Source organism: Cervus canadensis, chromosome 33, assembly GCF_019320065.1.
Source record: "Cervus canadensis isolate Bull #8, Minnesota chromosome 33, ASM1932006v1, whole genome shotgun sequence".
Classification (NCBI taxonomy): Eukaryota; Metazoa; Chordata; class Mammalia; order Artiodactyla; family Cervidae; genus Cervus; species Cervus canadensis.
In genome coordinates, this window is record NC_057418.1 from 29,788,568 (window position 1) to 29,803,179 (window position 14,612).

The 14,612-nt window shown below is 48.5% G+C and overlaps 1 protein-coding gene across 5 annotated transcripts in view; it reads left to right on the plus strand.

Annotated features, from left to right (window-relative positions):
- The window catches only part of SYTL3 (synaptotagmin like 3), a 91,336-nt gene that overhangs the window by 44,657 nt on the left and 32,067 nt on the right, over positions 1 to 14,612 (plus strand). For 3 of the 5 annotated variants that reach the window (XM_043456938.1, XM_043456935.1, XM_043456936.1), the window contains exons 5-7: positions 10,970 to 11,021; positions 12,270 to 12,342; positions 13,801 to 13,879. In XM_043456938.1, coding sequence (XP_043312873.1) covers positions 10,970 to 11,021; positions 12,270 to 12,342; positions 13,801 to 13,879 — 204 coding nt within the window. Of the gene's footprint in view, positions 1 to 10,969; positions 11,022 to 12,269; positions 12,343 to 13,800; positions 13,884 to 14,612 lie in introns of those variants that run through there. The other 2 variants (XM_043456937.1, XM_043456939.1) reach the window with 2 other exon arrangements.

Sequence of the window (14,612 nt, forward strand, 5' to 3'; positions counted from 1 at the left end):
TTTTCTTTCTGACTTACTTCACTCTGTATAACAGGCCCCAGTTTCATCCACCTCATTAGAACTGATTCAAATGCGTTCTTTTTAATGGCTGAGCAATGTTCCATTGTGTATACGTACCACAGGTTTCTTATCCATTCATCTGCCGATGGACATCTAGGTTGCTTCCATGTCCTAGGTATCGTAAACAGTGCTGCGATGAATGTTGGGGTACATGTGTCTCTTTCAGTTCTGGTTTCCTTGGGTGTTATGCCCAGCAGTGGGATTGCTGGGCCGTATGTCAGTTCTAGTTCCATTTCCAGTTTTTAAAGGAATCTCCACACTGTTCTCCATAGTGGCTATACTAGTTTGCATTCCCACCAAAAGTGTAAGAGGGTTCCGTCGCCAGCATTTATTGTTTGTAGACTTTTTGATAGCAGCCATTCTGATGTTCCAACTCTTATATCCATACATGACTACTGGAAAAACCCTAGGTTTGACCATACAGACCTTTGACTACACACTTTGTCAGCAAAGTGATGTCTCTGCTTTTTAATATGCTCTCTAGGTTTGTGACAGCTTTCTTCCCAGGGAGGAAGCATCTTTTAATTTCATGGCTGCAGTCACCACCCGCAGTGATTTTGGAGCCCAAGAAAATCAAATCTGTCGCTGCTTCCACTTTTTGCCTTTCTTTTTGCCATAAAGTGATGGGAGTGGATGCCATGATCTTAGTTTCTTGAATGTTTAGTTTCAAGCCAGCTTTTTCACTCTCCTCTTTCATCCTCATCAAGAGGCTCTTTAGTTCCTCTTCGCTTTCTTCTGTTAGAGTGGTATCATCTGCATATCTGAGGTTGCTGGTATTTCTCCTGGCAATCTTCTTTTTCAATGTACAGGTCTTCTTCTTATTAAATATCACCCTGATAATTCTATCTCTTTCTGCAGTTCTTACTTGTTTCTCCTCAACTCACGTTAATTTCAAAATTTGGTCCTGGAGAGCTGAGAAAGCTTTAGGACCTGTTGATTTAAAAGAAGAATTTGAGAACAGTCACGTGAAAGTTGAAGCACACTTTTTTAAGTTCAGCTGAGCTTAACAGTAATAACATTTTAAAAGATAGTATCCAACACCCATCCAACACCATCACTAACACTAATGTAGGGTGTAAGTGAAAGACATAAAGGCCATGTTGGGGGAAAACATGTTTATAACTCTTACCATGCAGGATTATAAAAATCAAACTACATTTTCACATTTACTATTGCAACCTTTAATGAAATACCATCATTTCTTGAGATTCTCCCAGCAATCTTGATTCCAGCTTGTGATTCATCCAGCCTGGCATTCCACATGATGTACTCTGCATATAAGTTAAATATATATCCAAGGTGACAATATACACCTCAATGTACTCCTTTCCCAAGTTTGAACCAGTCTGTTGTTCCATGTCCAGTTCTAACTGTTGCTACTTGACCCACATACGGGTTTCTCAGGAGACAGGTAAAGTGGCCTGTATTCCCACCTCTTTCAGAATTTTCCAGTTTGTAGTGATACACACAGTCAAAGGCTTTAGCATAGTCAGTGAAGCAAAATTAGATGTTTTTCTGGAATTCCCTTGCTTTTTCTATTATCCAACGAATGTTGACAATTTGATCTCTGGTTCCTCTTTGTCTTTTCTAAATCCAGCTTGTACATCTGAAAGTTCTTAGTTCATGTACTACTGAAGCCTAGCTTGGAGGATTTGAGCATAATCTTACTAGCTTGTGAAATGAGCACAGTTGTGCAGTAGTTTGAACATTCTGTGTCACGGCCCTTTTTTGTGATTAGAATGAAAACTGACCTTTTCCAGTCCTGTGGCCACTGCTGAGTTTTCCAAATTTGCTGACATATTGAGTGTAGCACTTTCACAGCGTCATCTTTTAGGATTTGAATTCGCTTAGCTGGTATTCCATCACTTCTACTAGCTTTGTTTGCAATAATTCCTTCCTAAGGCCCACTTGACTTCAGGTCCTTTGCCCGTATTTGAATTGGGTTGTTTGTTTGCTGAAAAAGAAGAAGAAAGCTGGAAGACTTCTACTTCCTGATTTCAAAACTTCTGCAAAGCCACAGTAATCCAAAGAGTGAGTCACTGGCATAAGGACAGTTATGTGGACAGTTGGAATAGAATAGAGACCCTAGAACAGAACTCTTGTGCATGTGGTCAAGTGACTTTTTTCACTGAAGTATAGTTGATGTACAATATTATATAAGTTACAGGTGTCCAGCATAGTAATTCAGTTTTCAAAGGTTATCTCCATTTATAGTTATTATAAAATATTAGCTGTATTTTCTGTGTTGTATAGTTAGATTTTTTGACAAGGGTGCCAATCTCATTCAATGGGGAAAGGACAGACTTTTCAATTAAGGGTGCTAGGAAAACTGGATGTGTCCATGTAAAAGAATGAAGTTGGACCCTTACCTAACGCCATAAACAAAAATTAATTCAAAGGATCAAAGACCTAAAAGTAAGAGCTAAAAGTGTAAAATGCTTAAAAGAAAACATAGAGGGGACAATGACAATGTTTTGGGCTTTGACGGCTTCCCTGATAGCTCGGTTGGTAAAGAATCTGCCTGCAATGCAGGAGGCCCCGGTTCCATTCCTGGGTTGGGAAGATCCCCTGGAGAAAGGAAAGGCTACCCACTCCAGTATTCTTGCCTGGAGAATCCCCGGGACGGGGGAGCCTGGTGGGCTGCCGTCTATGGGGTCGCACAGAGTCGGGCACGACTGAAGTGACTTAGCAGCATGCTGTTTTGATTACTGAAGCTTTGTGGTATAATCTGAAGTCTTGGGAGGACAATGATTTTTATATATGACACCAAAAGCACAGGCAACTAAAAAAAATAGACAGACTGGACTTCATTAAAATGAAAGTTTTGTGCATCAAAAGATATTGTCAACAGAATAAAAAGGAAAGCCATGAAATGGGAGAAAATATTTGGAAATCACATATCTGATAAGGAATTAATATCTAGAAAGTTTAGGATAGAGGACTCTTGAGGCCCACATTCAGTTTTTAGAGAAAATTAGAGGCTGTGGAGAAGCAGTTTATACCTGATTGTTCCCAGGTTCACAGCAAGCCCAGGCCAGTTACGTCAACCTTAGGTGTCCCTTTGTGGAAGTTACTACCCAGCTCTTGAGGATTGTTATTAACATAGAAGCCATACAGAGCTTCTGCTGATAGAATGCAGGGAGCTTAATTAAAGGGGAAAATTATTTTCTTTCTTGCAGCTAAGCAGAAGAGTAATGTCTGGTGGCAGAAGGACACTCCATGTGATACACGTTCTGCCAACAGGATTATAAACCTGTTATTAATTTCAGTTCTTCTGAAAGGCTCTGGTGGCTGATCCACAGTTGTGCACTGTGTCTCCTTCCGTCCTAGAATGGTGTCTTGGCCCCAGTGCTACCTAAGCTCAAGCATCTCTAAAGACTAACATATACCTACAAAAGGCTCTGGAATCCAGCTCTGAAACTCTTTGTGACAGGATATCATGGTTCACATTCTAAGGGATTTTTAGGTCAAATTTTTGGAAAGATTTTTTTCCAATTTGCATAAGTGAGCCAAAGATTGGTTTAAAAGTTTATTTCCTAGGGTCCTTTTCTTGCCTATGAAGAATGAAAGTCCTAAAATGCCTTACAGTTGTCTAAGACTGCCCCCTGCCCCGGCCTCTGGTTTTAGTCACCTTTGTCTGGCGTTTGGAGGATACTTAACGCTCCATTGTGGGCCAAACCTCAGGACTGTCACATACAGTTGTGCAGGTTGGGCATTGTGCAAGGGGGCCACCTAGGTTGGTGTGTTTATTGTGATTATTTTTCTGAAAGGCGCAGCAGAATGTGTTATTCTAACAAAATCCATATATCACGACCAACTCCTAGGGCAGACAAAGCATCTTGATGGAGTGTATTTGCATAGTTCCCAGGGAGACTTCGTGTGAATAACCCCTACCTGTGCTTTGCTTTGATGCTGGGAAAGCTTGAAGACGGGAGGAGAAGGGGACGACAGAGGATGAGGTGGTCGGATGGCCTCATCAACTCAATGGACATGAGTTTGAGCAAACCACAGGAGATGGTGATGGACAGGGAGGCCTGGCGTGCTGCAGTCCATGGGGTCGCAAAGAGTCGGACACGACTGGGCGACTGAACAACGACGCTGTGTAGAATGGGTAACTGGTGAGAACCTGCGGTTTAGCTCAGGGCGCTCCGCGCAGTGCTCTGTGATGACCTCGGTGGGAAGAAAATCGAAAAGAGCGGCTACATGTGTGCATCCAGCTGATTCACCTTGCTGTACGGTGGAGACTAACGCAACACTGCAAACCAACTATACTCCAGTAAAACAATTTAAGAATAGGGATAAGGCAGGTGCTTATAAGAAATCCCGTAGAATGGATGCTCCATTGTGACACTGGCCAAGCACATCAGCTGCCCACCAGCCAGCGCCCTGGACCCCGGGTCCTGCTGCAGATGCCACACCCCACCACCCTGACACCTCTCTGGTTTGACGTGGTCCCCGGGAAAGAGGGCAGAGGGCAGACTCTCTGGAACACCCCAGTACAGCTCAGTCAGCCAGCTCCATCACACTGGTCATAGGTGGCGGAGGTGCCCCACGCCCTGAATCACGGCATCAGTGTGGCTTAGTCTTCTTCCAAGACAGGATCGTTAAACCTCCTCTCTGACAGCGTAAGGCCCCATAGCAGCCCTGCACCCTGGGAAGTCACGGAACCCAGACGGCTGTGGAGTGAACAGAGTCTTCAAGCAGAAGGTGGCCTGGCTCACAGCTTCTCCAATGAGTCAGCTCTTTGAATCAGGTGGTCAAAGTATTGGAGCTTCAGCATCAGTCCTTCCAGTGAATATCCAGGGGATTTCCTTTAGGATTGACTGATTTGGTCTCCTTGCTGTCCAGGGACTCTCGAGAGTCTTCTCCAGCACCACGGTTTGAAGGCATCAGTTCTGTACGTAGCAGTGTATATATGTCAATGCCAATTTCCCAATCCATCCCACCCCCCTTTCCCCACTTGGTGTCCATACTTTTGTTCTCTAGTCTTAAGCCTCTATTTCTGCTTTGCAAGTAGGTTCATCTGTACCATTCTTCTAGATTTCACATAAGTGTGTTAATATAGGATATTCGTTTTTCTCTTTCTGTCGTCACCTTTTTTTAGAGAAGTGGATATAAAAGTAGATACAGTATATCCAGTAGTATATAGATGTGTAATGACTTGCCACAGACACCTTCTGCCAGTTGCAGGCTGGTTTTGGATTTAGAAGCCTCTGCTCGGCCCTGTGGTTCATGGGGATGCCTACCGCTCCATAAGCTCCTGCATAGGAACAGAGATTGTGTCCCCTGACTCTTATCTCTGTGAAGAGCCATGTGTATTATACACAATGAATGTGAATGAATGGATGAAATTATGCGGAAACCAAGTGGTGAAAAAAATGACCTTGTTTCACATAGATTTGGTACAGCTCGAATGAGGTCACACATTGTTAAAATAGCATTGGTTACTATTGTCATATTTACTATAACCCCCCTCTCCCTGGCAAGCCCTCTGGTGCCGGGGATGCTGAGATGCATGAGACGAGGCCTGTGTCCTCAAAGGGTTCACCGTCTAGCGGGGGAGACAGATGTATATGCCGGCAGTTACAGGGCATCAGAGGAATTTTAAAGCAACTGTGCCTGGCAACCGCAATGAGACGACCTTGGTGAGGACAGGTCCAGAGAATAAACCACTAGAAGGAACACAAAGGCACAAAGTGGTGTGAAGTGGTGCCGTCTAGTGGCGGTGGGGCTTCTAGGAAGTTCAGCTTCACCACGACCTGCGGTGGGTGGCAACCGGTGATGCTGGAGAGGTTGGCTTGGATTGAGTCACGCAGTGCTGACTGAGTGGCTCTCTCCGGCTGCTGTAACCAAGTACGGTGACCTGGGTGGCTTGAAACAGCAGAAATGTATCGTCTCTCAGCTCTGGAGGTTGGAAGTCCAAAGTCAGGTTTCCGAGGTACCCGTTTCCTCTGCCTGCTCTCGAGGAGAATCCCTCCCTTCCCCTCCCGGCGGTCCTCGGTGTCCTTGGCTCGTAGACGCATCACTCTAGTCTCCCTCTGTGGTCGCACCGCCGTCTTCACCTCATCTTCCCTCTGTGCGTGTCTGCCCCTCTGTCCACCTGTCCCCATTTTGCAAGGACACCAGTCGTGTTGGATCAGGACCCACCTGGATGACCTCACCTGGGCTCCATCTGCAAAGAGTCCTGTCTCCAAGTGCAGTCACCTTCACAGTTGCCTGCGGGTAGGGCTTCAGCGTGTCATTTCTCTGGGGATGCAACTCAACCCAAAGCAGCTCTGCGTGTTGGCTGAAGAAGCTGCGAAGGCTGGGAGTTGCAAGCCAAGGACAGGACTCGGAGCGGGCTTCGGAGGGTGAGGGGCAGGGGGAGAGGCAGCCTCTGGCGGGTGCTGGCAACACGCTTGCTGCTGGCCACTCGCTGCCCCACCAGAGGCTGGACGCCACGATCACAGGCCTCGTTTCTTAAGCAGGATGAGATACACATGACAAGTACGAACCACTTATAAAAATCAGACAGGATTAAGAGTTTTCAGAGACTCGGTCGTTGGTTTATGTGTAGTGGTTCCCCACATAAAAAGCTCTTGCTTTTTATTATGAACATTTCAAACACGAGCTAGAGCAGAGTGAAGGTCACCCCCTCATATGGCCACTGGCCTGCTCCCCTAACTTTGCTGTGTCTGGCTTTGTGGGCAAGTTGTCACGTGAATGCCAGCTTTTTTGTCATTTGTAATGTTGGGCCAATTACACAGTCCACTGTGCCTTGAGGGCAGGAGGAGAAGGGGGCGACAGAGGATGAGGTGGGTGGATGGCATCATCGACTCGGTGGACATGAGTTTGAGCAAGCTTTGGGAGACAGTGAAGGAGAAGGGAGCCTGGCGTGCTGCAGTCCATGGGGTCACAAAGAGTCGGACACGACTGAGCGACTGAGCAGCAGCCCCACGGTCCCCATGAGCCTCGGTTTTCACTTACAGAATTGAGACGGCTCCTGGTGACGCCCCACAGCAAAGGCAGTCAGAGTGTCCCACACAGCCGCTGGCAGACACTCAGCTTCGATGATAATAAATGTCTCTATGATTTTCGAATGTGCCCGAAGCCTGGGACCCCGGGGCCCAGACCCACAACTGCTCTCAGTAAAGCCTAAGGAGGCCACCAGAGCGGGACCCCAACCTGCCAGTCAGGAGACCTCAGCGGGGGCATCTTTCCACGAGCATTTCCCCATAGTTGTTATATGAATTTAAACGTTAACAAAAAAATAAATATTTAGTGCTTTTTAAGGAAAGCCTCTGGTAAGAAATGACTGAGGAGTAGAAGAGAAAAAAAAACAGTAACGTGGTGAGACACAGGACCAGAGCCCCAGGGCTGCTCCTCAGCCTCAGTGCCCCAGGCCGACTCCGTGGGGCTGGGGGTGGGCCTGGGACTCTGCATTGCTCACCAGCTCCCTGCTGAGAGCTGCCCCCCCCCCAACATCTGGAGGAAAAAGAGCGTGGGGCACATGGGGTCCCCTAGGCCAAGCCTGTCCCTCTGCCCATTCTTGTACCTTCTGTGAGCTGAGAATGGGTTTTTACGTATCTTAATGGTTAGAAGTCAAAAGAAGAATGTTTGTGAGACATAAAAAATTACAACCTAGACAGCAGATTAAAAAGCAGAGACATTACTTTGCCAACAAAGGTCTGTCTAGTCAAAGCTATGGTTTTTCCAGTAGTCATGGCTGAATGTGAGAGTTGGACCGTAAAGAAAGCTGAGCCCCAAAGAATTGATGCTTTTGAACTGTGTGGTATTGGAGAAGACTCTTGAGAGTCCCTTGTACTGCAAGGAGATCCAACCAGTCCATCCTAAAGGAAATCAGTCCTGAATATTCATTGGAAGGACTGATGCTGAAGCTGAAACCCCAATACTTTGGCCACCTGATGCGAAGAACTGACTCATTGGAAAAGACCCTGATGCTGGGAAAGATTGAAGGCAGGAGAAGGGGACGACAGAGGATGGGATGGTTGGATGGCATCACCAACGTGATGGACATGAGTTTGAGTAAACTCTGGGAGTTGGTGATGGACAGGGAGGCCTGGTGTGCTGCAGTCCATGGGGTTGCAATGAGTCGGACAAGACTGAGCAACTGAACTGAAAAATTACAAGAAATTAAAATGTCAACGTCCATTATGAGAACACAGACACACCCACTTTTTAACACCATGGCTGCAGTCACAAGTGCTCAGTTAAGCAGGTGGGACAGAGAAGGTACAGAGCCTGGAATACTGGCCGTTTGGACTTGACAGATAGGGTGTGTCGATTCCGAGGTTGGTGGTTCCCAGTGCCGCCAGCAGGGGGCAGCAGAAAGCCGTGCGTGTGGGACCAGCCTCCAGGGGCTCAGGAAGGGTATTTAGGAATGTGATAGGGAGACCAAGCTGAGGTTTAGGAGGGAGGTACAGGCCTCGGGTGGAAAGGCAATTAGCGAGGGGAGTGAGTGGAGAACGCCCAGGGTAAGTAGGGCAATGGGGCACCCTCCTTGAGGGCTGGTGGGAGAGTGGGCCCCCAGGGTGGAGGCCCAGGTGTGGGCGGTAGGGAGCCGCTGGAGGGCTGCAGGTGGTGGGGAGAAGGAGCCTCGTTTTGGGGTGGGGGGGGCGGTGCTGTCACCTGATGGCCGTGCCTCTGGGCAGCAGCCCCAGCAGTCCAGGCTGGGAGCTGTGACCAGTGCCCCCCCCCGCCGCCAGGGCTCAGAACTGCCCCTCCCTCGGAGTCTGCGCTCTGGCCCAGGACAGGCTGGACAAGCAGAGTCTCTGTCTAATCTCCCTCTTTCCCCTGTTTTTCTCTGCTTTCTCAGCGACGGGGCCCTCGGTGCCCTTGGGGTGGCGCCTTTAGATTCCAGCCTGTCTTCTTCCCCGAGGCTCCTGCAGATGTGAGGCCTTTTTTATTTTTAAAGGGTTCTTTTGTAGTCAGACAGGGATGAGGCTCACAGACTCTTGTTAGAGTCTGGTGAGCACCAAGGTGAATGAACCCCAAAAAATTGCACACGGGCAGGTGGACTCACAGTTTGAAATGTGATTTCAGGGCTCATCCGTTACCTGAGCCCCCCAGGTTAGGACCCCTGACTGGCAATGGGCATAGTCCCTGTAGCTCACACAGTAAAGAATCTGCCTGCAATGCAGAAGACCTGGGTTCGATCCCTGGGTTGGGAAGATCCTCTGGAGAAGGGAATGGCTATCCACTCCGGTATTCTTGCCTGGAGAATCCCATGGACTTGGGGGAGGGGGCAATCAGCTCAGGGTCAGCTGGGGGGTTAGCCATCCCCAGCTTTAAGGTTTGGAGCTTGATATCAGCCACTCAAAGGCGGAGGACTGTAATTCCTGACTGTCTTACTACCCCACCTCTGCCACCCTTCCTCCTGTCTTATGGAGATGATGGAATACTTAAGTCTTTCTTTGCGATGGATGATAGCCTTCTGAAGAAAAGTTATGACAAACCTAGACAGTGTATTAAAAAGCAGAGGCATCACTTTGCCGACAAAGGTCTGTCTAGTCAAAGCCATGGTTTTTCCTGTAGTCATGTACAGATGTGAGAGTTGGACCATAAGGAAAGCTGAGCCCTGAGGAATTGATGCTTTTGAACTGTGGTGTTGGAGAAGACTCTTGAGAGTCCCTTGGACTGCAAGGAGATCAAACCAGTCCATCCTAATGGAAATCATTCCTGAATATTCATTGGAAGGACTGAAGCTGAAGCTCCAATACTTTGGCCACCTGATGCAAAGAGCTGACTCATTGGAAAAGCCCCTGATGCTGAGAAAGGTTGAAGACGGGAGGAGAAGGGGATGACAGAGGATGAGATGGTTGGATGGCATCACCGACTAGGTGGACATGAGTTTGAGCAAACTCTGGGAGATAGTGAAGGACAGGGAAGCCTGGCGTGCTGCAGTCCACGGGGTTGCAGAGTCAGACGAGACTGAACAGCAACAGCAAGAAAGCTACTCTGACCTCCTCAGATGGTGCATCTGGCAGTTCTCAGCTGTGTGCTGAGCACTCTGGAGGCTTCTGGGGAACTTCCCTGAGAGGATTCACTTCTGGTCTCCAGGCTGGGCGAGTGCGCTGACCTCACCCTGTGCGTTGGGCCGGGAAACATTGTGTTCACAGGACTGTGGGCTTAGAGAGTTCTATTTTTGGGATCTTAATACAGCACATCATAAAATCCCCTTTCCTTGAAACAAAAAGAGTACTATATCAGATGGAGTCTTATTTAGGAAATTATTAGCCTCTATAACTAGAAATAAGTAGATTACATTTTTTAAAAGATTAATTCAATCTCCGTAACAAAGAATGTTTAAAGGAATATAGTCACTCCATTATGAAATGTTTGCAGAGGACAAATGGAAGCTTAGAAGCTTGAAGTGTTTTTCAAATGATCCAGAATTTAAAAATCTAATCCAGCATCAACTTTCAGTAAAAGCAATCGTTTCCAGCAAGTGTGGTCTCATACTGTGTGTGGGTGTATTTGTGTGTGGAACAGCAGCTTTAGGTGGAATATAACTTAGGTTACACAAAATTCACCTGTTTACATGTACAGTTTCATGATTTTTTCGGTAAAACGTACAGAGTCCCAGGTGGCTCAGTGGTAAAGAATCCACCTGCCACTGCAGAAGCAGATGGAGACACAGGTTTGATCCCTGGCCAGGAAGATCCCCTGGAGGGGGAAATGGCAACCCACACCAGTATTCTTGCCTGAAAAACTCCATGGACAGAGGAGCCTGGGGTTGCAAAGAGTCAGATATAACTGAGCAACAGCACACACGCCAAAATGGTCTCTTACTTTTTAATCACAAGATGCACTGTTAGGAAAATAATAATTTTAATGTATTATATCCTGTATGTCCATCATCTGCGTTGTATTCTTACTAATAAGTGACCTCTACCGATATCGCTTCCAGGCAAGCACGAGACAGCCGGAGCAAAGCTCTTGCAATCTTATCAGAAGCTGAGGTGAGTGTTGTCAGAGGCCAGGCTGTCCTGGGCCCTCGGGGCTGGAGCACAGAGGACTCACTGAAAGAACATATAGATCTCCTGACTTTCAGATGTCACTGCTTTGGAACGTAACTTTAAAAAAAAAAAGATGATAAAAAGTGCCCGGAGAAGATTCAGAGATATTTCCACATTCTTATGAAAAGCTAGAAGGATCGAGCATAGGATTTTCTCACAAGACATTTTGTTTCTTGAATTTTCCTGATATGTTTTCAGGAAACGAAATGTTGTTTTTGATGGCATGTCCAGTGAGATTCGGGGCTTCCCGGGTGGCTCAGGGGTAGAGAGTCAGCCTGCCACTGCAGGAGACGAAAGAGATTCGGGTTCAATCCCTGAGTCAGGAAGATCCCCTGGAGAAGGAAATGGCAACCCACTCCAGTATTCTTGCCTGGAAAATTCCATGGACAGAGGAGCCTGGTGGGCTACAGTCCATGGGGTGGCAAAGAGTCAGACACAACAGCGCACATGCCCCAATGAGATTCTAAACCAAGCATTTGCTTTTATGAATCATTCATGTCCCCAACATCTTGCCCAGTGCCTGACACTTTAGAAACATTTGTGGAACGAACATTGGTGGGTTTGAATAATGACCTGAGAGATAGTAACTTTATAAACAAAATTCTAAGCACCCAGTCATCATGAAGCAAGCAATAACTCACACACCGGACTATGCCGAATTTATTAAAGTATTCTTGAAAACTCTCCACCAGCAGCCTTTTTTGTTTTGTTTTGTTTATGGTGAGACTTGCCAATTTCCAGATTTTTCATTGTTTTACTCCTTCTGTCTCCCCCGCCAACTTCTTTTAGCACAAACTTAAGATTCCTCTTCTGGTCGGTTTTTACATCCGTGACATCTGGGGCATTCTGCTGGGCGCTGTCCACCAAGAGGATGCTCAGGTCCACGTGGCAGCCAGCCGTGTGTGGAGTCCGGTGCCAGGGCCGCCAGGCCACAGAGCTGGGGCCCCGTACCCTAGCTGTCCTGGGGACACACAGCTGGAGTGCAGTGCCTGGGTCTGGGACCCCAGAAGTTCAGACCCCAGAAGTCGGCCCTGTGCGGAGCGGATCCAGGCAGGGTCCTGGACCCTCTTCTAAAAAGTGGGGAAGCGTTTTTTTTGCAGAAAGGCAGAGGACTTGAATTACAGGATAAATGTGAATGTTGTGCATGCATAAGACTCACAACCCGTTTCTTATCCCTGTGTTTTCCCTCAGCAGCAAGATCTCCGTGGTGCCTCCCACCCCTCCGCCTCACAGTGAAAGCCAGTGTAGCGGCAGCCCTGCCAGGGTAACGCGCCCATCCGGTTCCCGCTGGGTGGGGACGGGGAGGGATGCGGCCGGACACACGGCTGAGAGGCTGAGCCTCATGGCAGAGCGATCCAACCTCGGCTGCGGGGTCCCCAGGCCAGGAGGGAAGGGGGGTGCCCATAGGAGGCTAGAGATGCTGGGCTCCGCCTGGTGTCTGGGTTACCATCACGCGCTGGGGGGCCCTGGGGCCGCCCCCACCCCCTACGCCCCGCACTGTCAGCGGACTCATCTTCTGCCTGCATCCCACATCCTTATCTCTTCGCTCTTGTTATTTTGTTGCTTCTGTCCCCTCCCCGTGCCCTTGAGTGTGGGGGTCTGGACGGGCTGCCGTTTGTGTCAGGGGCCTTTGGGGGTTGGAAAGGGAAATGCAGGTTGATTCACAGGCGTGTGACACACAGATGGGGGAGTACCTGTGGAAATGTGCATGTGCGTGCCATTGAGTGTGTGTAGGCGCTTAGTGTAAAGAAGACCAGGACTCTTCCCATCCAGAGCAGTTAGCTGTGTGATCCTGGAGGTCTTAACCTGGGCTCCCACCTGGGAGGCGGCGATAATCATACTCGTCTGGCTTACCTCCCACGGCTGGTGTGAGAAATCACCCGAGTAATGTCTGTGCTGGTACTAGGAAACTGTAGAGTGCCATGGAAACACGTGGTCTTGATTATTTATTATTCTGCTTATTAAAGAGAGTAACTCCATCTGTACACAGGAGGATATACACGTCTGCCGGTGAGAGAATTCTTTTTTCAGTTTCAAACTGATACCCCAGAGTGACTGCTCTACTTTCTCCTTGGGAGAGGCTTCCTTTACTCCTTGAGAGTAATTTATCTGAAGTTACTCACACAGATGTGCTCAAAACATATAACTGGGATGGATGGACAGGTGGATGGATAGATGGTTGGATGGATGGGACTTGCAGAGGGAGTGGCCTCATTTCTGTTCTTTCTCTTGCTTTTTCCTCTCTCTTCTGCACTGGGAGGTGGACCTGACCCCTGGCTCCGGTCTGCTCACCTCGTCTCTTCTGTCTCATGCATTCTGCCCACGTTGACGTCCCCTCTGGGCAGAGCTGGGGTCGGGGATGTAAGAGAAGGAGTCTAGAGAAGCGAGAATTTGCTCGCTGCAGTCTTTGAGCCCATGACGTGTCCATGCTTATTTCTACGAGGTAGTTGTTAGCTTGTGTACAACCACATGGTACTGCCCCTTCCTTTAAGGCAGGTGTCAAAACTCAGAGGAGAGATGCTGAAAAAAGAGGGCTCCTCCCTCCCTCCTGAGAGGCCCATGCCCCAGACACACATGCGCACACTCCCGCGGGCACCCCGAGAACCCACACCCCCTGCGCCCATGCATGCCAGAGTTTGGGGGTTGGTGGCCTGGAGCCTGCTGGGGCAAACACCGGTCATCAGACAGAAGTCTCATTCTCTCTCCTCTGTCTCTGCTTTAGTTGCAGGAACTCGGGCAGTTTAAAGGATTCAATAAGTCCGTGGAAAATTTGTTTCTGTCTGTCACCACCCACATGAAAAGTAAGTGACTGCCTCTCTGGGGGTTCTGGCCTGCAGGACAGGCATGCACACCAGCTCCTGGAGAAAGTCAGGACCCCTTCCCCGTCCCCTGTGTCTGCATCAGCAACAGCTCTGAAGGCCTGGCGTGTGCTGGGGCCTTTCTTTCTGCCAGGAGCGCAGGAGGCCCCGAAGGTTTCAGCAGGTGGACTTGTCAGTGTCATGGATGGCACAGCTCAGAGAGGAGCGACTCTGACGTATCCTGGGGGAGAGGGGAGCCCCGGGGCTGGGGAGGGGAGCAAGTGTGGGATCTCGTCTAGAGAACAGAGACAATGCGCAGACTCAGCCCTGCCCAGCGCATGCGGGAGATGCTAATAAACAGCGTGAGGGGCTGATCTCAAGAAAGAGGGGTGCTCTGAAGGGGCGCTGTCCAACATGATAGCCTCTGACCTCATGTGGCTCTTAAAATGTGGCCAGAGTAGAATGCACATCAGATTCAGGAGACTCGCTATTGACCAAAGAGTGATATTTTTCATTAACAATTTTAATACCGATAATATATTTTCACAATATATTGAATGAAGTGAAGTCACTCAGTCGTGTCCAACTCTTTGCAACCCCATGGGCTGTAGCCCACCAGGCTCCTCCGTCCATGGGATTTTCCCAGGCAAGGATACTGGAGTGGGTTGCCATTTCCTTCTCCAGGGGATCTTCCCAACCCAGGGATTGAACCTGGGTCTCCTGCACTGTAGACAGA